We start from the raw sequence: 26,633 nt of genomic DNA, 5'->3' as shown, positions 1-26,633 counted from the left end.
GACCTCCCGAAATGTAACGGTGAAGTCAGACTGCAGCACATTTTCCAGTTCATTTCACATCGAGTACAATAAATGCACCGATGACTGCAAGGAGCATTTGTGACTGCGCTGGTCTTAATTTTATTGAGCCATTTCTAGATAATCAACCTGTTTTTATTAGTGTGACCATAACACTTTAGGTTGTTTCTAACTCATATTGTTTGGTGGACAAGGAGACAGCCTTAAGCGTTGATAAAAGTCTTTGGTCTGAAAGAAATGGGCCACGAGAGACAAACTCTCGGCAGTGAATATTATTTATGTTATTATTTATGTATACCTGTCTAGCTCTGGTGCTACACTGTGGCCTCTGAGCTGGGGTCACAAGTTGATGAAAGCTACAAGAACAAATCAGTCCTGACCTTTTTTTTTTTAATGAAAGAGGAGATGTGGAGGATGTGAATTTGCTAAGTGTGATGTGGAGAGAAGACAAACATTCTGATGGGTGTTCTCCAGTACGACCCGGTTACTTCCATTGCACGCTCATGCTGGAGAAGCAAAAGAGGACAGATCAGACTCTTATCAATAATGTACGGTACCCCAGCCTACTTCTGTGTGTACACACACACACACCTGCTCACTCTCACCCACATAGCAATTACTCTTTCTCTGCTCTGCGGTATCCTGGCAACAGTTGCCAGGAACACAAGTGTGCAGGCGCCACACCTTGCTCTGTCCTGCAGGTCTGAGGGTGGAGAAGCCTGGAGTGGTGGAGTAAATAAGGATGCAGATGGCAAAAACTAAAATTATTACAGCACATGGTTACTATAATAAAAAGACACCGACAAAGTAAACCAAGTATGGTGACTTAAACAGTTGCGTGAGAGGTGTGTGTGTGTGCGGAGAAGTGGCTTCATGGGAACCACTAAAAGGAAAATAAACCTGTCGGAGGCTGGTGTTTCTCAACAAAGGCACTGGAGTAGAAACATTGACCTACATCTGCCAGCCAGCCCTCTCTCGTGCCTTACACACACTTTCCCCCCTCATGCAATCTAAATACATCAAAATGGGTGAGGAAGAAGCTCACTTCCTCATTTATATGTATTCTGGGTCACCCATTTCTCCTCATGGGACCAAAGAGCGAAAGTAAAAGGAGCAGAGAGGTATAAACCAGCATCGATTCCGATAAGCCGGCGTGATAATATGGAGGCGTTGAGAGGGTTCAAGGTCACTGTGCAACCGACCTGATGCAGCAGTATCGATTCTCTCAGAGGATGAAACTATTTCATTCCTTTGATAACGTATGACAACCAGATACTGGTACAGACAGCTGCGGGGTCTGTGTTCATATCAAGGTTTGTGTGTCATTCCCCGTATATTTTACGTGAGTTTACGTGACCAGCATAATCCCTCCAAAGCCTGAGGGAGGACGGCGGGATGAGGTATTTCTTTTCCGGGATGTGGCGCCCTCTAGTGGTAGGATGTGTTGAGAGGCCCCGACAAGGAAAGAAACCACGTCGTTTGCCGGCACTGCACAATGTAGCAGTGGTCCCATGGAAAACATATTGAGGTCGAGACAGGAAGTGACGGGATCTTTGTTTGTCTCGGTCCGCTGTAGCGAGTCTAAGGACAAGTATGAATGAATCCAAGATCTGATAATGTGTTCATATCCAAGAAGTTCACAATTGTAAGTCATCACCCAAAGAAGTCAAATAAAGGAAGGCTAGTTCCACTAATACAAACCGCCTTCATGGAGGTTACATGATGACAGTCGTGATACGGTTGTAAATGATATTGTTGGGCCGCCCCCCCCCCCCCCCCCCTCTTGAGTCTGTGACTCCCAACACTCTTTGCTGCTGAGTCTGTTTCTTCTTCTTTAAAGGCGTTCTCTGTTTAAAGTTTTGCATCGCTTCCTTTGTCTCTCCTCTTTACATCCACTAGTGATGCAGCACTTCTAACTGGGTCAGCCCCATCTCGGCCTCACATCCCTCCCTCCTCACTGTTTCTCCAAGCCACCCCCTCTCCTCCTCCTCCTCCTCCTCCTCTTTTTCCTCGTATATGCATACAATCCCTATGGACATTTTTCTTGCAGCTCATGTACTTACCATGTGCTCTCTCTTCCCTATTCTCTCCCTCCTCCTTCCTTTTCTGCCGAATTCATTTTCTGTCATCCATCCTGCAATACAGCCTGTTGCAAAGTGAAAACACACACACACACCTTTACTATTATCTTGCATTACAGTTATTTAAATTCAAGCTCATGGTTTGACATTCTAAATAGAAATGGTGTTGGTAGGTCTGTAAGTGCAGGCACGTGGCGTGCCAGAGGCAGCTCTTATGTTCCCCTGATCTGCTGTTTTGATTGGCTGAGAGTCAGAACCTGGGATGTGTTAAAGGATATATAAGACGGAGCAGTGTCCAATCAATGACTGTTACCATGCAGCAACACATACATACATACATACATACACTACCGTTCAAAAGTTTGGGATCACCCAGACAATTTCGTGTTTTCCATGAAAACTCACTTTTATTTATCAAATGAGTTGCAAAATGTATAGAAAATATAGTCAAGACATTGACAAGATTAGAAATAATGATTTGTATTTGAAGTATTAATTTTTTTCTTCAAACTTTGCTTTCGTCAAAGAATGCTCCTTTTGCAGCAATTACAGCATTGCAGACCTTTGGCATTCTAGCTGTTAATTTGTTGAGGTAATCTGTTGAAATGTCACCCCACGCTTCCTGAAGCACCACAAGTTGGATTGGCTTGATGGGCACTTCTTGCGGACCATACGGTCAAGCTGCTCCCACAACAGCTCAATGGGGTTGAGATCTGGTGACTGTGCTGGCCACTCCATTACAGACAGCATACCAGCTGCCTGCTTCTTCCCTCAATAGTTCTTGCACAATGTGGAGGTGTGCTTTGGGTCATTGTCCTGTTGGAGGAGGAAATTGGCTCCAATCAAGCGCTGCCCACAGGGTATGGCATGGCGTTGCAAAATGGAGTGATAGCCTTCCTTATTTAAAATCCCTTTTACCTGGTACAAATCTCCCACTTTACCAGCACCAAAGCAGCCCCAGACCATCACATTACCTCCACCATGCTTGACAGATGGTGTCAGGCACTCTTCCAGCATCTTTTCACCTGTTCTGCGTCTCACAAATGTTCTTCTGTGTGATCCAAACACCTCAAACTTGGATTCATCTGTCCATAACACCTTTTTCCAATCTTCCTCTGTCCAATGCCTGTGTTCTTTTGCCCATACCAATCTTTTCTTTTATTGGCCAGTCTCAGATATGGCTTTTCTTTGCCACTCTGCCTAGAAGGCCAGCATCCCGGAGTCGCCTCTTCACTGTCGACGTTGACACTGGCGTTTGGGTACCATTTAAAGAAGCTGCCAGTTGAGGACCTGTGAGGCGTCTATTTCTCAAACTAGAGACTCTAATGTACTTGTCTTCTTGCTGAGTTGTGCACCGGGGCCTCCCACTTCTCTTTCTGCTCTGGTTAGAGCCCGTTTGTGCTGTTCTCTGAAGGGAGTAGTACACACCGCTGTAGGACATTTTCAGTTTCTTTGCAATTTCTCACATGGAATAGCCTTCATTTCTAAGAACAAGAATAGACTGGCGAGTTTCACAGGAAAGTTCTTTTTTTCTGGCCATTTTGAGAGTCTTATCGAACCCACAAATGTGATGCTCCAGATAATCAACTAGCTCAAAGGAAGGCCAGTTTTATAGCTTCTCTCATCAGCAAAACAGTTTTCAGCTGTGCTAACATAATTGCACAAGGGTTTTCTAATCAGATATTAGTCTTCTAAGGCGATTAGCAAACACAATGTACCATTAGAACACTGGAGTGATAGTTGCTGGAAATGGGCCTCTATACACCTATAGAGATATTTCATTAGAAACCAGACGTTTCCACCTAGAATAGTCATTTACCACATTCACAATGTATAGAGTGTATTTCTGATTGATTTAATGTTATCTTAATTGAAAAAAACAATGCTTTTCTTTGAAAAATAAGGACATTTCTAAGTGATCCCAAACTTTTGAACGGTAGTGTACATACATACATGCATGTGGGGACAAACACAAAACTGTAACATCAATTATTACTCACAAAACTGAAGCCAGATTCATTTTCCACATTATGCATCACATGTTACATGTAATTACAACATTTAACATCCAACATTGGTCTCAGCTTTGCTACACAACATGCACCATACATTGGGGAAATAAAAAGAAAGACGAAATCCTTGTGATACTAAATGATTTTTCAGTGTGCGAGATAGAAACAGTGGACGTGAGTTATTAAAATCTGGAAAAGAGATGCAGTAAACTTGAAAAATGTGTAAAGTGACATGAATGACATCTTAAAGAGAGATAGGGGTAAAATAATAAATAACAAACTGCAAGTTCTGAAACACATTCAGACATATCCTTACAATATGTTATAATAAGATCATTCGTGTAAATTATGTGTAGGTCTAACAAAGTATGTATGTATTTCATTATAGTTTATAATTTTCAATAAAATGACCATTACATTTGGGTTAAGAGAAAATTTAGCTATTTATAATCCAACAGTAGTTGTTCATCTAAATGTTCTTCTAAGACCGTATGTGGGATAATGTAATAAAACAACGTGATGTTTGGTTGCCTGTCCTCAGCATCACAGACAGCAGTAAGCCCGCCCCCTCGTCGTTTGATTGACATCTCTGATCCCGAGACAGCAGGGTGGCCAGTCACGCTCTCGCCATGCAAATGAGCCGCGCTCGGGCCGGGCGGGTGCCCATGTGGACCAGCACCATGCCTTGTTGTTCTGAGCGCTGATTGGCTGGCCGCAGCCCGATTGTTCCTCATGCGCTGCGGGCCAGCGGCGAGAAAGAAAACACGGAGAACCGATGGGTGGACCGGGCTTCTCTTTCTCGATTCCCACGGAGACACGCGAACCCACCGTGAGATCCACTTGATCCCAACCTTTTTAAACAGAGGTTTCGATACTGTTCGTGTACATGTGTACATTATTTGGGAGAGTTAACGGTTGGTGCTTAAACGACAGCGCGGAGTCAGCGGGGGCGCTTCGGTCGCCGGGTTTTGCCAGAGGCCGTAGTAACAGGGCGGGGCAGGAACCAGGGAGGGCGGGTCTTAACGAGAACACGACTCGCCTTGTTGTGTGTATTCCCGTGCTCGCATCGCCATCTTGTTGCAATCCTATTTTTTTTTTTTTTTTTTTTTTACCTATGCGAGGATCTACTTTCCGTTCGGCCGGATTAAAAATCGACTGTCTGGTTTCCGGAGAAGCACCGGGGACGAGCAGCTCGGGCCCGTGGGTGTGAACCGTGCACACGGCGCTTCCTACAGGGACGCTACCTACCCCCTCGGTCTTTTTCCTCCTTCCGTCCCGAGCCACCGGTTCGCCTGTCGTGAGGGGTTTACGCGCAATGAGCATCGATACCCTTCTGGAGGCGGCCAGATATCTGGAATGGCAAGCCCAGCAACAACAGATCACACGTGGTGAGTTCAACAGCAGAGTGGTGCATCGCGCCGGACCTTACGTGACAGTGCGTGCTTAATCCTAAACTGCGTTTGGGGGGGTGGGGAGGACCGTATCCCGTTACTATCAACGGAAGCATTTGCAGTTTTTTGTTCATCGACCTGGGCTCAGGAAATAAATATAGACTGAAGTCACTGCAAACTCTCTGCGAATCCCGAGGCGATAATTGTTGCACAAACGCGTCTTCCCTTAATGCGGAAACGGGCAAAGTTGTTTTCGGAACTACTTTGCGCGCTCAGTGTGTGTGCGTGTGTGTGTGTACGTGTTTGTGTGACAGTTTGAACAATAGTGATTTACCATGTGTGTGTGTGTGTGTGTGAGAGAGACCCACGGCAGAGGAGTTCCTGTCAGTACCCGAGGTCCATGTCTCTGTTGTATCTTTGTTATGAAGTAACTCGCTGAAGGCGGCTTGTGCAGTTTATTGCAGGATGAAACACATTTAAACGTTAAAATACATTTCCTAATAGTTAAATCGCTTTTAATCTTTTTCATTACAGGTTCACAGATCCGTTACAAACGAGCTCTCGGGATCGATTTGCCCCATGTTCTCGTGCGTCGAGCCCCGGCAGGGCGGTGGCGAGCAGAGGCTGCTCTTTACATAACACCCTGACATTGCTCAGCTATCTTGTGACACACACACATACACACACCGGGGCGGGCCCGCGCGCGCTCGCTGCCTCCTTTATTGTTTTTCTGCGTGCAAGCATATATATATATATATACACGTATTTGTTTAAGCTCCTTAAATTCATTTGAAACGATCACGAGTCAATCGAGATCAAGCGATGCGTGACTCGCTGGGAGGAGACCGGGGGCTGCTCTCCGTGTTGCTCCCCTCTGATGACGTGTCGGACAAAACAACCCCCTTCCCCCCGCATACTATCCGTACCGCGTGCTAGGATCCGCCCACAAAAAACACGTGCTCGCAGTCCCCCTGCCGCCCCCCCTCCTCTTCTTGATACACACCTACGTGCACACGCGCACTCTCCTTGCCCCGCCCTCCACTCTCTCTGACCCGCCACTGTCAGTAAAGGGGGGGTGACCTCCCTGGCCCCTCCTCCTGGCCCCTCCCCCCAGCCTCTCTCAGTGCATAAACTATAAGCTACAGGAACTACTGGTATGCACCAGTACATGCCAACGTATTCTCAGCTGACGTCAACTCGTGTCTGTATGCTGGACATCATTGTGTTGACTCCTGACCCTCTGTGGAATGTAGCTCTGTTGGTGTCCTATTTATACACTAAACAACTAACAAATCCACTATAACACAACTGCATCCTTTTAAAAAGAGTAATATAGTTGCATTAATCATGATCTTATGAAGGAGTTTTTTAATATTCATGTAAAACACAATATGGGCGCGTATGCAACATCTGATTGTTATTAATGACAGGAGACTACATTTGGATTTATGGATACAATAAATATCTGGAATGATACAATTAGGCATGCGCCCAATTTTTTTTTTTGGTGCAATTTTAATGAGTTGTTTTCCTGTAAAGTGTCAGAACTGAATGTTTTTAAGCCGCTGTGACGATACCGCATGCAGTCAGACTTCAAACCAAGCATAATGCGTTACGAAGAGGGAGATGCACTTGTACGACTGTCTTCCACTGCTCAGGAAGAGTCAGAATAGATGCTCGTGAATAATTGATGAGTAACATTGTTTCTCCGAGGTAGCATTCATAATACACAACTTCGACTGTTGAACAATCCCACAAATTAAAACGCAATATGTGAATGAAAAAGTGCAGAGTAATATTGTTCAGGTACGTCATCATATTAAACTGCAGGGCGCCTCTGAGGGCTAGAAGGCCTGCAGGTTAGAGGGGAATCGCATCATCGAGGGGGAGGAGGGAGTTTTATGTGGAGAAATTAAATTATTACTTAATAGGGAGCCAGGCATGTTGCCATGTGGTGTTTCTATTTCCTTCATAATGGTGGAGAGTGTTGGCGTTTTGAGGAATCCCTGGGATTTTCTGTTCTTAATGTTGCTGTTTCCATGGTGACGGAGGGCTTTCCAACATTGCTTTGTGTGTGTGTGTGTGTGTGTGTGTGGTGTGGTGTGGGAACATTCCCGTCCTACGATGTGACTTTTAGATTTTTATTTTCCGGGGGCTTTTTTTTATTTGCGACGATGCGTCATTCATATGTTGTTACTGTGCCAACTCTCGTTGACCCGGGTCAGCGGAGCGGCTCCTTGACAACAGTCCACTGCTGTTGGTCAGATGACCCTGATGTAACCCAGCATGCCGGAGCCGGAACGGTCCAATCACGGCGCAGACAGAGGGGTGGTTCTCTCCCTTCAGGAAATGGATGCTTGTGATTTATATGATTATTTCCCCCTCCCTAAAATCCAATTGCCCGATGACATCATTTGTGTGTGTGTGTGTGTCGGGTTGTGTTTGGTTGAGATGGTCACTATACAAACACACATACACTCAATGATCTGTCCACCAATGAAACGGCTCAGAATACCTGAAGTCACATAATTTGTCTGATGTGGATTGATAAATGATGTTATTCACGATTTCCAAACTGGATGTGGATTATTCTCTATACTCCGTGTGTGTCTGTGTGCGTTAGTGTCGTTGCATTCTGTGTGTTCGTGTGGGAAAGGCAGATTTAACCGTTGTGAACCGTGAGTTTCAATCTGAACTCGGGGCAGGTTGTCCGTGTTACTCTTACCCTCTGTCCCTTTTGTCCATTTTCTATTGCCCACTCAATTGCACATCTTCTTTCCCCGCCTCCATACAGAAGAGGAGCAGCGCAAAGAGAAGGAGCTCATCAACAGGGAGGCCGAGTCGAGGCGCGTGGAACTTGTGACCGCGTTGTCTCAGCCAATCAGAGCCAACCATGTTGCTTGGGGCAATGACACTCACAGCCAACAGCCGCACCCCCCTCCTCCCCCCTCTTCCCCACCCACTCAAGTCCCCGTCGCTGTCATCCCAATCCTCCCAGTTGTCACGTCGACGCCCTCCGTCCCGCTCCTCCCACTCGCGACGCAGATTGCGGCGGCGGCGACGTTGCTCAACGGCTCGCCGCCAGTCAAGAACGCTTCCTCCCCGCCGCAGCAGCAGCATCACGAGCTTCAGCAGCCGCCCTCTCCTCACCTGTTGTGTCCTCACCAGATTAAGGTAGAGACAAGTCCGCAGCTGATTGGCGCAAAGCCCAGCCAATCACCGCCTGAGGTTCAGATTCAGTACTCGGCCTCCATCAGCACTAATGGAGCTGGCTCTCTACACGCACTGGTCCCCCATCAACTCCCACCTTCATCTCAGCCACGGCCGAACGGAGTGATGATGGAGGATCTGAGAGGGTTGGAGGGGAAGAGGAGGCCAGGAGGGTCAGTGTGTGTGTGTGTGTGTTAGTATTAAAGTGTACATGGGTTCTTGATTGTATTAAACATTTGTTTTGTGTTTCCAGAGCGGGGACCAGAGAGGTGCATAATAAACTGGAGAAGAACAGGTTAGTCATAATAAACTTCTCATTGTTGTTGTTGGTGTCAAATCATCAGGAATAAAAGGAAGGCAGCCATGTTTGTTTTATCTTGACCGCCACATTCACGCAACGTTTTGTGTTTATCAAGTTTGTGGTGAAAGAGTTTCATCAGCCCAACAAGTCATGACATTTCCTCAACCCATACACAACCATGAAATCCCTCTCAAGCATGCACAAGTAGAGTCATGAGGTCTATTCTAATGACAACAACTTGGTTAAAACTCTCATGCCTTGCTAATTAATGGTGAATATTCTCCCAGACAGTAAGCCTAATGACCATATCAAAAGTGTGACCCTTTCTCGTTTCTGACTCTTGGCCCTTCAGGCGAGCACACCTCAAAGAGTGTTTTGAGATGCTGAAGAAGAACGTTCCAAATGTTGATGAGAAGAAAACCTCCAACCTCAGTGTACTCCGCAGCGCTTTGCGTTACATACAGGTAGAGTCTTCATATATTTTCTCAGCTTTCCCAGCATGGAGAGGCCGACAGCCTTCACATACTGGTGCGCTCCGACACATTATTCTGGGTACTCCTCGCTTCTTGCTTCTTTTTTTTCCATCCTTTTTGCTTTCATCTTTCTCTGGTCTTGAATTGGTTTGTTTGGCACACAGGCTTCGGTCCACTGCGATCGAGACACAATGCTTGTTTGTGAGCCATTCAGCCCTTTTGTGTTGTCTCTTGTTGCGTCCTCCAAACGAGTCAGCCCACAACAAAGTAGTGAATAAATCCTGTGTTTTCTTGAGTCTGTACAATGTAATGAGTATTTTTTTATTAACACAGAGTTTAACAGTACTTCGCCTTTTTTTTACATTTAATTGAGATTCATATCAAGCGGAAGTGTTGTTGTGTAATCTCTGAGTGATGAAGTATGTTATAGAATAGGGTGTGGTTGTAAAGAACTAAAACAGCTGTAAAGAATAAAGGAGTGACATGTTTTTGTGGGTAAAGACTTTCATCTTCATATTGAAGCGTTGCATTGTTGAGGGGGGTGTGGGCGGAGGGAGCTGGGTAGCCTGAAGAGGTGAGTTTTTAAAAGAGGGAGGTGAATGAAGTGCAGCCCGGAGCTCCATTCAGGGCTTTCTTTTTTTTAGTGGAGCAGAAGCTTCGTGATTTTGAGCTCAGTGGAATATGCAATGGGGTGTCAGTGGAAAGGAGTCGAGTCAGGCCACGAGATGGAAGAACTTCACGCTGCCAGATCGCGGGCCAGCTGCCAGGGAGCACAACAGACACGAGATTATGATGCTTTTGATAAAAGACAGAGCTGCTGCTGCTGCTGAGGAAATCCATACAGCGTCGTCCAAGTGTCCATGTGTTTTAAATGAAGTTACAGGAGAGAGGTCACTCTTCATCAGCCAATAAAACCAATGCCGAAAGGATGGCTCGTACTGGTGCTGAAACAATTAATCAACAACAGATTTGATAACTGATTCATGATTTATCAGCATACATGTTAAATATTCAGTGGCTTCATCGCCTCAAATGTGAAGATGTGCTCTTTTCTATTTTATATGAATGGAATAATTTCAATTAAAAAATGTATTCTGGCCATGTCTCACTATTTTACTCAAGAATTTATTGATCAATAAAAAAAAATCTTCGTAAAATAATTGATAGTAAAAAAATAATCATTGCAGTGTGGGTAGCCACACAGGTACCAGTAGACGGTACACAGTTGCTTCCAGTGGTTCCCTCAGCCGACACTGAGACTGCTTAATACATACAATATTTAAAGGAATATTCAATATCAAGAAAATACTCAAATGGGAAATCACAATAAAAACCCAATGAATTGTTTCACTCCTTCAACTTCATCACATCTGATGAAACTCTTCGCATGTCAAATCTAAACCGAGATGCCTTCTTTGTGTTTTAACCTGACATCTTTAATGTGGATGACAGACTTCTATAAAATAATAACACAATGTGTTGATATGCACACAATAGCTTATGCACACAATAGCTGAATGTCCATTCCTATATCTATGTTTAATATAATCAGTTTTTATTGTCGGCGAGTGGCTCGCCCTCTCTTTTCCTCCCTTCTCTCTCCGTGCTTCTCCTCGTGTCACCCCTCCCCCACGCCTCTCTCCCCGAGCCACGTGAGCTCTGAGCACATGGCTAGCCCAGGCCTGGTGACGTCACCGGAGCTCACCCGCTCTGCTCTGCGCCTCTCGACTGCAGAGGCCGCTATAGGTGTCGGGTGCTGCAGCGTTTCCATGGTGATGACACTGGAGTAGGTGCAGATCTGCAACAGCTGTATAAGATTGGCTTTGTCTTTGAACCCCCGGCCGTCTCCACCTTTTCTTCTCGACATCGCCCGACCTGCTTCTCCTGCCGTCTCTTGGTAACCATAGCAACAGGCAGCAGGTGGCCTGTGTGTGTGTTATATTGGTCTTATCAATGGTTATGCTGATTTCCTTTCACTCCTGTCAGACTTTGTTTGCCTTGTCCTCATCATCACGTGTAATAAACCACACGTGTGAGTGAGACACTTTTCAGACCAGATATCGTCACGCATGAGTCATTTTCAACTTTTTTCTCTGAGGGAGATCAACTTGAAAGAGGAAGGCGTTATAGAGGAGGGGTAAAGGAAGAAGAGGTGTCGAGAGATCGATGGATGAAGGAGAAGAGGGGGTGGGGTGGAAGTGTAAAAGAGGGGGGGGGGGGTCTGAAGCATCCGACTGGCAACCAACCAGTCACATCACTCCTATGTAATTACCTCCGTGCTTCACCCAATTAGATTGCTCCTTGTATTTTTTTTTTTTTTACACAAACTGCTCAAGCAGCCAAATCCTCACGGATGAGGTTGCCAAGGAGACTGCTATGGGTGACAGCTGTTTCCTTGGTGATTTGCAGCAGGCCTAATGGTGTCTGGGTTTTAAGACCTTGGAGTGATGTTCGTGTGTGTGTGTGTGTTTAGTTAGTTAGTTAGTTAGTTAGTTGTGAACTCTTAGAGAGGCACTTGAGAGAGACATGAAATAACAGACACGAAGTCGCTGGAATAAGTTTTCAAGTAAATGTCACAAGGCCTCTCAGCTGTAACGAGCGGATGCACAGTGGGCTGTGGATGTGAGCGGTGAGGTCATCGCTCTTTTGGTTGCACCAGTGGAACAACAAAGGTCTTTTTTTCAGAATTCATGACGATCATTTAACCGCTCAGATCGATATTTATTTCCGGTAATATAGAGACGTAACCAGTAAAAGGTTCCAAGCATTTGAATGGTTTCTAGTAACCAGCATAATGCCGTAGAGACCATCCTCTCCCACCTCCCCTCTCCCCCTGGTAATCTGTTAATGACCGTAGCCTGTCTGGTGCTCATGCATCAGCTGACCCACACAGCAACTAGGTCACCGTGACCGCGCAGTGGGACTGGAATAGCTCTTTAGACGTCTTTCTGTTTATTGTCTTTTTATGTCTAATGTGTCCGTCTTCCTTCTTTCATTTGTAAATCTACAAACACACATTCAGCTTCAGCGCTCAGAGTGAATCATTCCATTCAGTCAGTCATGTTCAGGCGAAAGGGATCCATTTACATTGGAATTGTTGGGACGATGGTAAAAATGTGAGTTATTGGTGGAAATAAAACACGGCAGGACGATGACACCTCCTCTGACCCCGTCGGCTCGAAAAACAAGCATGATATCCAGGAAATGGGAGGAGCTTAAGTAGATGACGCGGGGGGGGGGGGGGGGAGGGGGAGCAGTGTGAACATGCTTGATTTTGCGTGCGTGGCTTCCTTCTGGTGCATGAAACCGAGAGCATGGGGAACATTTTGTTTCAGGATTGTGCAAGCTGGGAGAAATGTGGGAGTGGCCAAGACTCAACAGACCAAGAAAAATGATTCTTAATTCCCTTTTTTTGTTGCAGTGACCTTTCTTGAACTACTTCTCGCTCTAGCAGTAATAATGACCTGAGACGGTTATTTATTTCAGATTTTTAAAAATATATTTTATTACCCTCTTCCCCTGTTTTATAATCTCCTCCTGTTTTCCGTGTTGATCTGCTGTCGCTGGTGTTAACTATCAATGCAAACTCACACTAATATTCCTACACTCCATCTGTTTCATATTAACACATGCCCAGTATTTCCCTCCAAGGCTTTTCTTGAAAATGTCTGCAAACTACTTAAACAGCTTCTGAAGGAAAACAACAACAAATGAAAAGAAAAAAATGATACGAGTGAGGACTAATTTATTGTGAAAGAGAAACTGAGTGACTAAGGTCGACTGTTGCGTGATTGTTTTTGTACTGAAGACAATACTGCCGTGGAAATCAATACTATGCAGAACTTGCGTGATGATGTGAACCATCGTGACTTTTCTTTGTTCATGCAGATTGCATCCTCCTCTGAACACAGCCTTGTATTTGAGAGTCGATGCCGTACATGTGCCTACCGCCGCGTACCAGTCCCAATATCTTAATTCTACTGTGTCGGTGCCTCTTAACCCTCCTGTTACCTTTACATTTACTAACATATTTTACCCTCTGGGTCAATTTGACCCCAGCAATTAAAACCTCCAGAAAATTATTAGAATTAATATTGTTTCCCAAGTTTACGTGTGAGGTACTTTATGTTTGTTTGTTGACTACCTAAATAGCCCTTTAAATATATAAAAAAGTTGATATTTCTTATATGTTTGACACAGTGAAAAACAGCCTGGGGTCAAATTGACCCCAAGGAACACCGACGTTAAACATTGAATGGGGTCAAATTGACCCTAAGGTAACAGGAGGGTTAACATGTGCCGCTGATCCTCATCTTTGTGGTCTGTATCTCGTCCGGTAGACTTTGAAGCGGAAGGAGAAGGAGTATGAGCACGAGATGGAGCGTTTGGCCCGAGAGAAGATCGCTACGCAGCAGCGGCTGGCCGAGTTGAAGAACGAGCTCAGCCAATGCATGGACGTCATCGAGATCGACCGAGTCCTCCGTCAGACCATCCAGCCGGAGGACGACCAGGCCTCCACGTCCACCGCCTCAGGTACGAAGACGAGCTGCAACAACTCAGCACAGATGCACTGATCTGGTTTCGTAGATCACTTTATTTTCTTTGCAAGTCAAATTCACACACACAAGTGCTGCATGATGGTTTCACGTTGCGCGCGCACACAAACGACGTCGCAGCCACACTCGCACACCGTGCCGTTGGTTCCTCGACGTGACGAGACGCAGCTACAAAGATAAGTTACGGAGGGAAAAAAACTTTAGAAACAAGGTAACTTGGAAACTGAACTTTAAACTTGGAAAATGTAAGAATATAAACGATTTAATTTCATATTTCCGTGAAAGAAAAGTCAGAAAATTGTCTGCATCTGCTGTCAGTTGTAGTTCTTAGAAAGAAAGCGAATGAGAAACCGACCGGTCGGACGTATAAACGAGTGGATCGGCCGAGCAGATTGAAGTGCTTCGCTTGGCTCTCCTGACGCATCCTGAGACTCTTAGTCTCGGCGGATTTTCTATTGCCGCGAGCCTTCGTGTACACACTCTCATGGCACTGGGATGGTTTCATGACGACTAATGGTTTCCCCTCTGGTCTCCAGAAGGAGAAGACAACTTTGAGCAGGACATCGACGAGGACGTTCCTGCTCCTCCCAAACCAACGCTTCCCATCTTGCAGGTCCAGCCGCTCCTCAACCACCACCTGTCGATCCAGCACGCCGCCCCGCCTCTTCCCGGAGTCCTGACCACGCCCTTCTCCTCTGCTCCCCCTCATGTCATTGCACCTGCTCTGGCCCCGGCTCCGCCCCCTCCAGAGCCCCAGGCATTGCAGCTGCAGTCCACCGTGATCGCTCACGCCGCCGTCTCCCACCCTTCAGTCATCCAGGCCATCAACCACAGCCTGCCAGCGAATCACAAGCATCTAACGTACATTGCCCCGTCGCCTGGCCCCATCTCCTCCATCCATCAGCCAATCGCGGCGGCACCGACCGCCGGCCCTCACCAGCCGATGGCCGCCCAGCCCATCGGACACATCACCGTCCACCCGGTGGCTCATCTGGGAGGTCCCCTGCCGTCGAACCTCCCGACGCTCTACCCCCAGGGCGTGTCTGTCTCCCAGCCCACCATGGTGGGCCACATCACTCAGACCTTCACCCATCACACCCTGCCGCACGTCCAGGCTCACCCTCAAGCCAACACTAACGGAGCCCAGATGAACAGCCAGGGGAGCCCGTCGCTAGGGAAACCCACGGCGGTGCTGGCCCCCCACCATCAGCTGGTGGGACAGGCAACTGTCCTCAACCCCGTCACCATGGTTACAGTCCCAACTTTCCCCGTCAGCACACTCAAACTGGCCTGATGGTTAAAAAAATGAATAAAAAAGGTGGGACTGATGGAAGTCAGTTGAAGGAGAGAAAAGCTCCGAACTTCTGGAATGCGTTTCAACACTCCGAAAAATAATCAATTGCAGAGAAACTCTTGCAGGCAAAAATTGACAAAGAAAAACATGAATTGTTTTTTGGGACAACTTGTGGTAAATATCTCCAGAGATATTTTGGTCACAGCTCTGTTAGTTTGTGAACAATAACGTCAAAGCAGTCAGTGGGTCAGGCCATTGTTTGTGGAAAATAAGACGCTCGTCTGCGCTGCAGAGACAGGAATTCTGTTTTACCTTCCTTCCTACTTCTTTCCTTCCTCCTCTCCTTTTACAACCAGAAGCACTAACACAATAAGCTCAGTTCACACTCAGGCATCAAGGATCGTACCGTAACTATTCATCCACTCATCGAGGGAAAATGAGAGAGTTGCTTGTCGTTGGACTGTTGTCGTGGTAATTCAATTTGTGCCCATTTTTATACTCGTACTAATCATGATGTCACGTTGAACAATTCTGGTGGAATAATGTCACTGATGTGTTTGAGAGCAGGAGGGATTTTAGTGGGCGAAAGTAGATCCCATTACATAGTTGGCTGAATAGAACTTTTCACTCTTTTATATTGCATCCCGTTTGTTTTTTTGGGCTGTTGTGTCTCCACAAAGTGACTGTTAATCAATTTCCATTTACCTCCAAATGAAGGTTCCTTGCTACTTCACTTGGTACCACACACCTTGCACATAGTTTAGCAAAAAAGAATCAACAGTGCAATAATAAAACCAGATCTTCAGTTCAAAAAGAAGACAAGGAAAACCTCACTGACTTTGGTCACGCGTGTCCCATTCAATCTTGTAGTTTGTATCCACTTTGTCTCTGTTCTTAAATACGGAGCAACTCCAGATAACTGCTCCTTAATAACTAAGGATGGGTTAAATGCAGAGAACTAATTTCCCCTTGGGGATTAATAAAAGTGTATATTCTATATGAGGAGCCGGGTTGAAGGGGAACACTTTGGGCAATGATTGCGTGGTTTGCTCAACAGACAGAATCGTCTGTTTTTACTGGCCTTCTGGAGATATGTAGGGACAACATGACCTTTGCCTGTTGCCTATTGGAGATTCAGAGAACGAGTTTAAAAAAAGTAAATTCATGCAGTCAGTTAAAATATAAATAGTTGAGACCTTTCTGACATGATGCTGAACCAGAATCTACAATATCCCAAACGGCTAAAACGTGTGTGGTGAATTTAATGTCGAAGAACGAAAAAGACTCCTGTAGAACTGCTCTCATACCGTCAGTGGCCGGTATTCCTGTCGGCTACGCAGGCGTCGGCCTCCTCCCTCTGATGCAACAGCTCCCTCTGCTGCCTCGGCACACCTCGTGCTGATGACACCTGCAACACAAACCTCCCGCACAGGCTTTTAATATCTGGGGAAAGCGTCGAGAGACATGTTGAGTGTAAGAGTTCCCTCTTGACCTTGAAGAAGAACAACATCTTAACTCGAGGAGTGTTCTGCATTTTATTACTTAAAGCCACGTGAGAAGATTGTACGATTGTGAGATGTGGTGGCAACTATTTAATGGTAGTAAATGGACCGTGAGTTAAGATTTTGATTTGTCAAGCTAGGTGAGATACAGTTTTCTCATAAACCATTGTGGATATAGCACAAAGAAATGTTAAAAGGACTGGAAAGAGTCGTTTTTAGGTTTAAAATGAGTTTACATATTGCAGTTTTGTGACAATTTGGCAGCAACATGATCTTTTGTTGTTCTTCTTTTTATTTTACAACACACACGATGCCAAATCCTCTAAAGAAAATCTGTTTCAAAATGTTTTCATTTGAAAATGTGATGTGACACCCACTTTTTCTTGGTCTGTGTCTATGTGTGAGTGTGTGTGTTCATGTGTACACACTCAAAGTGTGCATGGCCTCACAGCCTTCTTGCCAGCCTATACTTGTCGCACCATGAAATCTCCCATCATTGTATGTGTTCGTTGTCAATGTTGCGTGGATCTGCGCCTCTGCTGTTTCTGTATGTTATGTCTGTATATGTGACCGTATTCAATATGTTTTATATTCTGTACTCTAGTTAATCCTACTGTACCTGTAGCATGGCTGTTTGTTGGTTCTGTGTGTGTGTGTGTGTGTGTGCGTGCGTGGCAAGCGAGATATTTTTTTACAGAGGCTATTTATGTTATGAGCCCGTTTGAATGCTATCGTGTGTGCCTATACTCAGTTTTCCTGAACACTGTGACACCTCCGGCAAAACACAAACACATTGAGCGAATGCAAGAGACAAAGATTTACTGTCATGATTTTCTTTTTTTCTTTTATTATGTTTTTAATTTTTCCATTTTGTGATTTGGACTAAGATGTGGAGTGGAAAAAGTAAAAAAACAAAAAAAGCTGTTGCTCTTTTCTTGATAACATGTCTAATATTCAATTTGACTTTTGTAATATTTGTATTTACGTATGAAAGATTTGTGATGGTATGCATGTTTTGGCATATGAGTTTTATGCATCTTAAGATTTTAAATGCTTGTTTCTTTTTGGTTTTGTTTTGCATGTAGATTGCTGTTTAGTTTACTTTTTTTTAAACGTTTTGTTTTTCTGTTTATTTTTGGGACCATGTACAATACTGTATAACGTGGGCAAGCTCTTGGACCTCATGCTACATTGATATTATATATGAATATAGAAACAAGTTTTCCCTATGGAGAAAGTTTTAAGTTATATATCGCCTGTACACTTTGGGCTGCCTTTTAGATCTAACTGTCCACTGTTTAAGATAACAATGATGATAATGGATAAAACATATTATTGATGAAGAATTATGCTGATAAAATAATAAAGATTCTTAATAAATCTTATTACATTTACAACACATCTTGCTCCTGTTTTTATTGGTATTGTGTGAAAATTGAGACAAATTGCAGTTGGAAAGATTTCTTTAAAGATCTCTTTTCAAAGATTAAAAAAATATATAGTTGACTCAAGTAATAAACATGAAAAATGCTGTTTACAAATTAAAAACCCAACTTCAACATCACTACAAAACCCCTAGATCAGTGGTTCTCAAATGATGGTATGTGTACCCCTGGGGGTACGTGATTTTAAAAAAATCCTTTTGTTATAAATATCAGAAATAAAATAGATGGTACACCACTTTATCACACCTATTTTTTCAACCCCAAATGCTTTGCACTGGTTGGGGTACTCGGCTGAAAGCAATATGTCACAGGGAGTAAATCACTGAAAGGTTGAGAACCACTGGACTAGATGACATTTTTAAGGTGTCACATCCTTATCAAGGTTACTACTCAAGTTGCAGTCCTGGAACACATTAATTACATTAATGGAATAAAGGTGAGCTAGTGTGGCCCGCTAAAGTCTGGAACATCTCCTGGCTGCAGGTAAGCCAACATGCACAGAAGTCCACGTAAAGCTGCATCTTTATACTTTCAAAGTTGGAGCGTAAAGTTCACTTGTTTTTCTTGGGGGGGAGGGGCAGCCCAGCCCTCAATGTTGCTTCTTTTGTTCCATCTCTTTTTGCTCGTCATGCATTGTAGACAGGGCCTCCTCTGTGTTCCTGGGGGCACCTAGCTGGTCGTCTCCTCCTCCTTAGAAACCACCTCTCTGGCTGTGCCGCATGTGCTCCTGGACCCTTTCCAGCACCTCCTGCATTCTCCTCAGCTACAGAGGGGAGTAAATGAGGTGAGTGGTGATAACTCCTATAACCGAGTGGATGAAGGAGTGAGTTGGCATAAGAAACGTACCTCTTCGTCTTTCTCAAATATGATTCTTTCCGAGTTTTGAGGGTCAGCGGGAGCCAGCGACAGAGGACAATCGGCCTCGCTCTGCTCTCGATGCTTCTCGCGCAAACTAAAGCCGGATTCACCACCACATGCATAAAAAGAAGAACACAACATGCATGAGCATCTGACCATTCCTCACCGAAAATATCAGTGTGCAGTGCATGTGCTGCATGGATTCATTGTATTCTTTTTTTATGAGCCTGTATTGTATTTAAAACGTCCTGTAAACAAACCCATGCTTTAGTGCTGTGATTACTGAAGTAACGCAGCAGTTGTATTAACGTCTGTATCTCAACAACCGACTGTCGAATCAAATAAAGAAAGTAAAATATGATTATGAATAATAGATATTCTAATTATAAATGTTTTTATCTTATTTCAATTTACAATAAGGGCTGGATTTGAAAATTTAAAAATATTAAAGCTTTTGAAAGATGTTTATCTTTAAATAAAGCACTTAATTTTAGGAACATGTATATAACTGAGTTGTCCTTGCCCTGCAGCTTCATTATTTCAGGTGTTCAGTGACGTCACCCACAAAAGTCCCAATATTATATTCTTCTCCTCTTCAAATAAGAGAAATGTGTGTGCAAGGACTTTATCTGTGTTATGGAAACCTCGTGTTTCAGCTCTATTCGCCTCTCTGTTAACATCATTGTTGGGCACTGAATTAATGTGTTGATAATAATATCGGGCTCTTAGATTCATGTTCTGTGCCTTTATTTCAGATGTGAGTGCTTTGTTATAGTGGGGCATCACAATGCTGCTTTTATTCATCACCTCTGAACATATGAACTGGTGTTGAACTTCCCTCTGGTTTCGGTATCTGTGGCAGCTGTGTCTGATTTGGCCTCGGCTGCTGGTGATTGGCAATCAGTCAGCAGCCGAGGCCACTCTTATAAAAGCTCCCACTTGAGAGTGGAGGGGGAGAGGAAGAGGCGCGTGATTTGCGGTCTGCTCGGTGTCGTGTGCGGAATAAAACATGTCTTTGAACAAACCCTCTTGCGGTCTGGCGGATCCTTGGTGCTGGGGGGGGAAACCCACGGGTGGCGGCCTCAGGCCTGCTACAGTATCTACATTTCTCTTTTGGTAGAACAACATGTGAAACAACCTTTCTGACTCTCATACTATTCCAACTGTTCGGCCTCCTGTCCTCTCTGTTTATATCTCACTCAAGCAGCGCAGCTTGATTAAGTAGCATCACGTGATGTGATCTACAACTTATGTAATTGGTTGGTGTGTTTCCTGGACAGCTGAATGGGAAAAGCCGTGGCAGTTAAGATTTAAGCGTACAGTCAAAATGTAATTGTTGTAAATAAAATGTAATCGGTGATAGGTCCCGGTCCGGAAACAACGGCCCCTGGGACTAGACCCGGACTGCGGGTCTGGATCCCTCTCCTTTAAACACCAATGTAAAAGGTAAGTGTGGGGAATAATCTTTAAGGCTTATGTTGCCCACAAATAAGCAACTTCAGAGACAGAGTTTTATTGACTCATCAAAGAATCACACGGTGGTCCTCTGCATCCTGACTCCACCCACCTGCATTTCTTCTGCTGCACCACCATGTGGGTCATATTCTGAATGCACTGGGCTCTATAGTTTTCATAGTGCGTCTCCCCCGTCACATCTTTCAGGTCCTGCATGTGCGTCCTCACCAGCATGTTCCTCAGCAACAGGAAGTCGGAGTGATCCGAGTTCTCCACTAACCATGTAACGACAACGTGAGAATAGATCAGACGTCTTTCTTCTTTATCAAATAGAACAAAAGTCATTCAAGTCAGCCACTCAAAATACCTCGAAAGTACAAAAGGTCCAAAGACACTGTAAAAGTTGACTCAATAGAAATTAGAAATAAATCTGGAAAACATTACAAAGAATTAAAAACTGTGAGTATTACCTTCTACCGCACCCCAGGGATAGACACGGCCCCTGAACTTGCGACCGTTTCTCTCCACCTGAACATTACTCCCAATTACTGCAAATGGGGCGCTGTCCTGCAGAGAGAATAAACAAACCAGAAGCTGTCAGTCTTAACGTGGACGAGACGGCGCTTTTAAACGATGCAAAATTAGAGTCAACAAAAAAGAACCTTGAGGATCTGGTCCTGTATTTTGAAGTCATCGTCCTCATCTGAATCACACTCAGGAAACTGGTAGATGTTGATCCCAAACTGATCAATCTCCTCTCTGATCTAGAGTACATGGACACATTGAATTGAAATAGACAGAAATACAAATATAACTCCTCCAGTATGTGTGTGTTTAGCGATTTTATACCTTCAGCTTCTTTCTGTGGACCTCTGCTTGTGTCAGGCAGTCAGCTTTGGCCACAACAGGAACAATGTTCACTTTGTGATGCAAAGCCTTCATACACGCCACATCCAGAGGCCGAAGACTGATGTTACAAAGAGAAACACAATTATGTTATTGCACACAAGCAGGACCAGGCCAAAAAGGTATCAAACTACTTTTCGGTGAGGCTGCTGCAGTCCTGTTCCACTAGTTTGGCCTCGTGGGCAGACGTAGAACATGGCGGCGGCGGCGTACCCGTGGCCAAATGGAGAGATAAAGTAGAGGCAGCAGTGGACTCTGTTGTCCTGGATGTTGCTTCTGTTCAACCCGCTCTCATCGCGGAAGTACTGTTCAAACTGCTGGTCGATGTAGTCTTCTATTGGATTCCAGCTGATACAGACACACAACATCTGTGAGTAAAACAACAGCTCTAACGTTCAACACTGTCCAACAGAACCGCAGTGCCACCAAACCGGACGCATGTTGATGACCTCACCTTTCTGTGTTGTTGACAGCGTCTCCGAACCCCGGTGTGTCGATGACGGTGAGCCTCACTTTGATTCCTTTCTCTTCGATGCTTATGGTGTGTTTTATGGTGTTGACTGTTTGATCAATCCGTTCTGCAGAAACATACAAACGGGTGAAGTCACTAAATATACACAGGCAACAAGTTAACAGTGTGTGCAAACAAGAACGTATGCACACCTCAGGGTTCAGAGAGGAGTAACGACAAAAAAGAGAGCTAACAGTCATTTCTTACACAGAGACCATTCATTGCATGGTCCGGTTTCACTTGTTTTACCACAACATAACATGAGCCTCACATGAATAAATAATATAGCCTAGAACGGGCACTTTGTAGAGCGCATACCTTGGCATATCACAAGATTGGGCATTGAATTATGAACATGTTGGCATTAGTTGCATGCCAAATGGATAGAAATTGACCGTGCTATGGTAAAAAGAAGATGTTGACCTTTTCATGACCTTGACCTTTGACCCGATCGATCACAAAATCTAATCAAATGGTCCCCGGATAATAACCAATCATCCCACCGAATTTCATGCGATTCGGTTTCATACTTTTTGTGTTATGCGAATAACACGCATACAAATAAATAAATAAATACACGGCGATCAAAACATAACCTTCCGCAATTTCAATGCGAAGGTAATAATCTCACCTTGTGCATTGGGAACCTTCCTGTCTTTGTAGAGGTCCGTGAGGAACAGACTGTTGATTAGTGTGGATTTACCGAGGCCAGACTCCCCTACAGAGAGAAAGAGACAGCCCAGACCTTTTGAAGTAGCATGAATACAATATCACACCCACGTGTGCAATGTCTGTATCTCTCTCAATAATCTACTTTAAAAAAGTAGAAATAAAACATCAAAATAGAGGGTATTTCTACACACATAAAACCAGATCACACACTGACTAGGCCGCTTTAAATCATGGTTGAGAAATGTAGAAATCAGAGCAGGTGTGTCTGTAATCGACACTGATGAGTACATGTCTGAGTATTATATCAGTTAATTGACATTTGTGCTGACGTTATCAGCTGAATCTTATAGATGTTTATATAAGGCGGTGTGATTTGAACGTTGCTTTGGCTAACACTTCCACTGCATCTTCTGCTGCTGCGGATGTTGTCCTGAACGCATCATCTCTTTTCTGGTCTCACTTCCGGTTGCCAGCGTGTCTGCTCTCTGATACCGTACCAGCTTAGTAGCTCGCGATGGCTTCCTTCTCTTCTTCTCCCGCTCTCTCTTGCTCAGTGGGTCACATGTATAGCTATTCCTCTGCCTCCCTTAATGATAACGTTGGTTATCTTTCGCGATGCCTCATGCCTGGAGGGCCGGCCTCCTGCCCCGTGCCCCCTGCCATGGCCCTGCTGAAGCCCCCCTCCTCTCTTCCTCCTTCTGTTTCATGGGTTGTGGAAATCCGGATCGCGGTCCATGCCTTCTAATTATTCATACGTTTCTGTCATATTCATTTGTACACATGACATATATTCCTTCTATCCATCCGGGGAGAGGGATCCTCCTCTGTTGCTCTACTGAAGGTTTCTTCCCTTTTTTCCTTGTGAAAGGTATTTTTCTGTTTTTTGGGAGTTCTCCCTGATCGATGGGAGGTCCTGGGACAGGGATGTCGTATGTGTACAGATTGTAAAGCCCTCTGAGGCTAATTTAATTAATTTGGGGCTGTGCAAAATAAACTGAATCAAATTGAATTTGTAGTGTTTTTTAAAATGTATGCTATAAAATCCCCATTATAGGGGAGATGCTACAGTCTGTCATGATAACATGTCTATTAAAGTATCCCAGTGAGCAGACATATGGACGGACTCACCTGCCACCAGAAGCGTAAACGTGAAACCTTTCTTCATCGTCTTTCTGTGAACCTGGTTGGGCAATGTGGCAAAACCCACATACTCTCTGTCCGGATCCTAAAGATTGAAAACACAAACATAACATGTATGTCATTAAGCATCTTTGTGTATTTAGAAAAGCAAAAGCGCTATATAAGTTTGAATTATTATTATTATTATTATGCATATTGTTTATAAGTAAGGATCGCGGGTGTACTCGCTTTACTGTACTGAGTGACTGCTTATGCTACTTTACATTATAGTCATGGTAACACGTGGTAGAATTCAGAGTTCTTAGGAAATGTCCTCCACCAAATTAATGTACTAACACTCGCTAATTGATTGGCTGATTTATCAAAAAATCTGCTAAATTGAGTTTCTCCACAAAGAATAATTCAAAACCACCCAAAACTAGAACGGGCACTCGGTAGAGTGCATACCTTCGCATATCACAAGATTGGGCATTGAATTATGAACATGTTGGCATTAGTTGCATGCCAATTGGATACAAATTGACCGCGCTATGGTAAAAAGAAGATTTTGACCTTTTCATGACCTTGACCTTTGACCCGATCGATCCCAAAATCTAATCAAATAGTCCCCGGATAATAACCAATCATCTCACCAAATTTCATGCGATTCGGTTTAATACTTTTTTAGTTATGCGAGGAACACGCATACAAATAAATAAATAAATACACGGCGATCAAAACATAATCTTCCGCATTTTCAATGCGAAGGTAACAATTATTAATCGATTAAAGCAATCTTAGCCGATTAAGACCAAAATAACCGATTCCGTAATCCATTAAAAGTGGACATCCATACTTAAAACAGCAATGATTTTACTTCTGGGATTTTTCTGACACACCTCTGTAGATTCATATGAGTCAAAGCGTCCCCAGGGGCTGTGTGGACGTGACGCGGGGATGACTGGACAATCCATCGAGTCCTGAGGGATGAGCGGCCTCCTCAGCGCCAAGGGCTTAAGATCTGTGTTTGGCCCCAAGCGACTTGGTCTCTGGGGGGCTGTTGGAGAGCCAGTCGGGTTACACAGGACGGCACGGGGCAGAGCGGGGGTCCCGGGGGTCCTGGGGAGGCCGTTGGCTGCTGTCCCAGTTCCCTCTGCCTCCCGGTGGACTGGTGCCTGATGGTCTGGTTTATGATGCTGGTCACCAGGCTGAGAGACGGTAGGCAAATCTCTCATGGCGTAAGGAAACCGAGTGTCCTCCGGGTCCTCAATAGACCGACTGGGCAACTGCGACAGGGGGCACATTATGGAGATTTATGTACGATCAAAAGTCCAAAAAAAATACAGCTTGCTTTTAATCAAAACTAAAAGGAGAGTGATTTATTTTTTGGAAAGATGATGAAATTAAAATCCTTTTCCCCTCAAATTAAATATACTAATCTTGAATCCGTGTATGCATCTTTTATATCACAAACTGACACGACACAAGTGGCTGGTGGAACAGTCCTCTCCTGTTCTCTGAATACAGCTTAATGAGTCTTCTGGGGCTTCCCTTTCTTCACTGATTAGTCCAGACTTGTGATCCCATTAGACCATTAGGCCTTCCTCCATCTGTCCATAGGGTCAAACTGGAAATACTGACTCAACTGAAGTAATATTTTGTTGAAAGAATTTTCAAGGTCCATCTTTCAGTGTGGAGCTTATAGCTAGGGGCAGTGCCGCCGCTCCCATAACGCGCACTACGCGCTGTGCGTATAGGGCACCAAGTCCTGGCAACTAAAAAAAATCCTCATGGTTATAATAATTATAATGCCGATATTATTTCAGTATAGAAATATTAGGCACCTTTTAGGTATGTATATCACAAAACAGGCAGAACAAGAGATATATTTAATTGCTCAAAAAAAAGTAAGGTTTGACATTCCCTTTATCTGTCAGCTCTCATTACCCACAAAGCTTTGCAGCAGGCTTAACCCAGCTTCTAATGCTGTGGCAGGCTGGGCAGTTGTAGATGTAACTCTTAAACACACAGACACACACACACACACACACACATACACACACACAAGCTACACACACTACCATTAAAGACTATTCTACAATCGTGTCCTACCTCCTTTTCTGAGAAAGTTGCATCTTTTTTGAGCAGAGGATAGAATATATAAAAGGGAAAACATTTAATGTTTTCAAAAAAGACAATACAAATGCAAAGAGACTTGTATACGCTGAATAATGAGGAGAACATTTGGGCTTTTGGCACGAGTGAAATAAATAAGTCGCTTGGTGACACCCCTCTGTTAACAATGCACATACTTTAAACTCATGGAACATAACACTAAGTGGTTTGTAACAACATTTCCTCCCATAGTTTATAATACACACACCTGATGCAAACTCAATGATGCACTATACTTATTCTACACTTAATTAAGGAGCAAAATCTAAATATATAATGATAATTAAAAAAAATTCAAACGCTAAAAAACACCTAAACAAATTGTCTCTGGCTGCTGTTGTGATTTTTCGATTAGTTGACTAATTCATATTGCAGAAACTATCGGTCACAATACATTGGTGCTGCAACCTGTGCGTTACAGAGGAAGTTACCTTTATTGCTGCTGCGGAACCTGACCGGAGATGAGAAGTGCTGCATGGTGTGGCTTCTCCAACGGTCCCCGGCGCAGAGGAAGGAAATTGTGAGTGATGCCAAAAGACCAAACTATAGAAGAACTAATAGAATGTGATGAGGCATCTGGTGCCCGCGGACTCATGCACAGACTAATCTCCGGGTGCAGTCCGCTGTGACGTTGTTGATTAAGTACAAGACAGA

The 26,633-nt window shown here is 44.3% G+C and overlaps 2 protein-coding genes and 1 long non-coding RNA gene across 5 annotated transcripts; 1 reads left to right on the top strand and 2 right to left on the bottom strand.

Annotated features, from left to right (window-relative positions):
- Positions 1-399: 399 nt before the first annotated feature.
- Positions 400-5,425, bottom strand: LOC130192027 (uncharacterized). Its single transcript, XR_008831313.1, has 3 exons — positions 5,360-5,425; positions 2,082-2,164; positions 400-737 (listed from the first exon to the last, which is right to left on the bottom strand). It is a non-coding gene; the product is annotated as an uncharacterized LOC130192027 (long non-coding RNA).
- Positions 3,323-18,237, top strand: mntb (MAX network transcriptional repressor b). The gene is made up of 6 exons (XM_056411822.1): positions 3,323-5,499; positions 8,297-8,885; positions 8,966-9,007; positions 9,366-9,477; positions 13,827-14,019; positions 14,579-18,237. The coding sequence occupies exons 1-6, from the start codon at positions 5,427-5,429 to the stop codon at positions 15,334-15,336; spliced, it is 1,767 nt and encodes a 588-aa protein (XP_056267797.1). The 5' UTR covers positions 3,323-5,426; the 3' UTR covers positions 15,337-18,237.
- Positions 18,238-26,586, bottom strand: septin4a (septin 4a). Of its 3 annotated transcripts, XM_056411823.1 has the most exons (13): positions 26,411-26,586; positions 25,917-25,939; positions 24,704-25,090; positions 23,814-23,910; positions 22,645-22,731; positions 21,957-22,080; positions 21,716-21,850; positions 21,446-21,563; positions 21,259-21,360; positions 21,067-21,163; positions 20,709-20,871; positions 19,130-19,235; positions 18,238-19,046 (listed from the first exon to the last, which is right to left on the bottom strand). In XM_056411823.1, the coding sequence occupies exons 1-13, from the start codon at positions 26,454-26,456 to the stop codon at positions 18,975-18,977; spliced, it is 1,557 nt and encodes a 518-aa protein (XP_056267798.1). In that variant the 5' UTR covers positions 26,457-26,586; the 3' UTR covers positions 18,238-18,974. The 3 variants fall into 3 exon arrangements, with proteins under 3 accessions (XP_056267798.1, XP_056267799.1, XP_056267800.1); XM_056411824.1 differs by lacking the exon at positions 25,917-25,939 and having other exon boundaries at positions 26,411-26,585; XM_056411825.1 differs by lacking the exons at positions 25,917-25,939; positions 26,411-26,586 and adding an exon at positions 25,752-25,859.
- Between the last annotated feature and the right edge of the window lie 47 nt (positions 26,587-26,633).

The sequence above is a fragment of the Pseudoliparis swirei genome, chromosome 3 (genome assembly GCF_029220125.1).
Source record: "Pseudoliparis swirei isolate HS2019 ecotype Mariana Trench chromosome 3, NWPU_hadal_v1, whole genome shotgun sequence".
Taxonomy (NCBI): Eukaryota; Metazoa; Chordata; class Actinopteri; order Perciformes; family Liparidae; genus Pseudoliparis; species Pseudoliparis swirei.
Note: the sequence above shows the minus strand (reverse complement) of the source record. Positions and strands in the feature narration are given on the sequence as shown.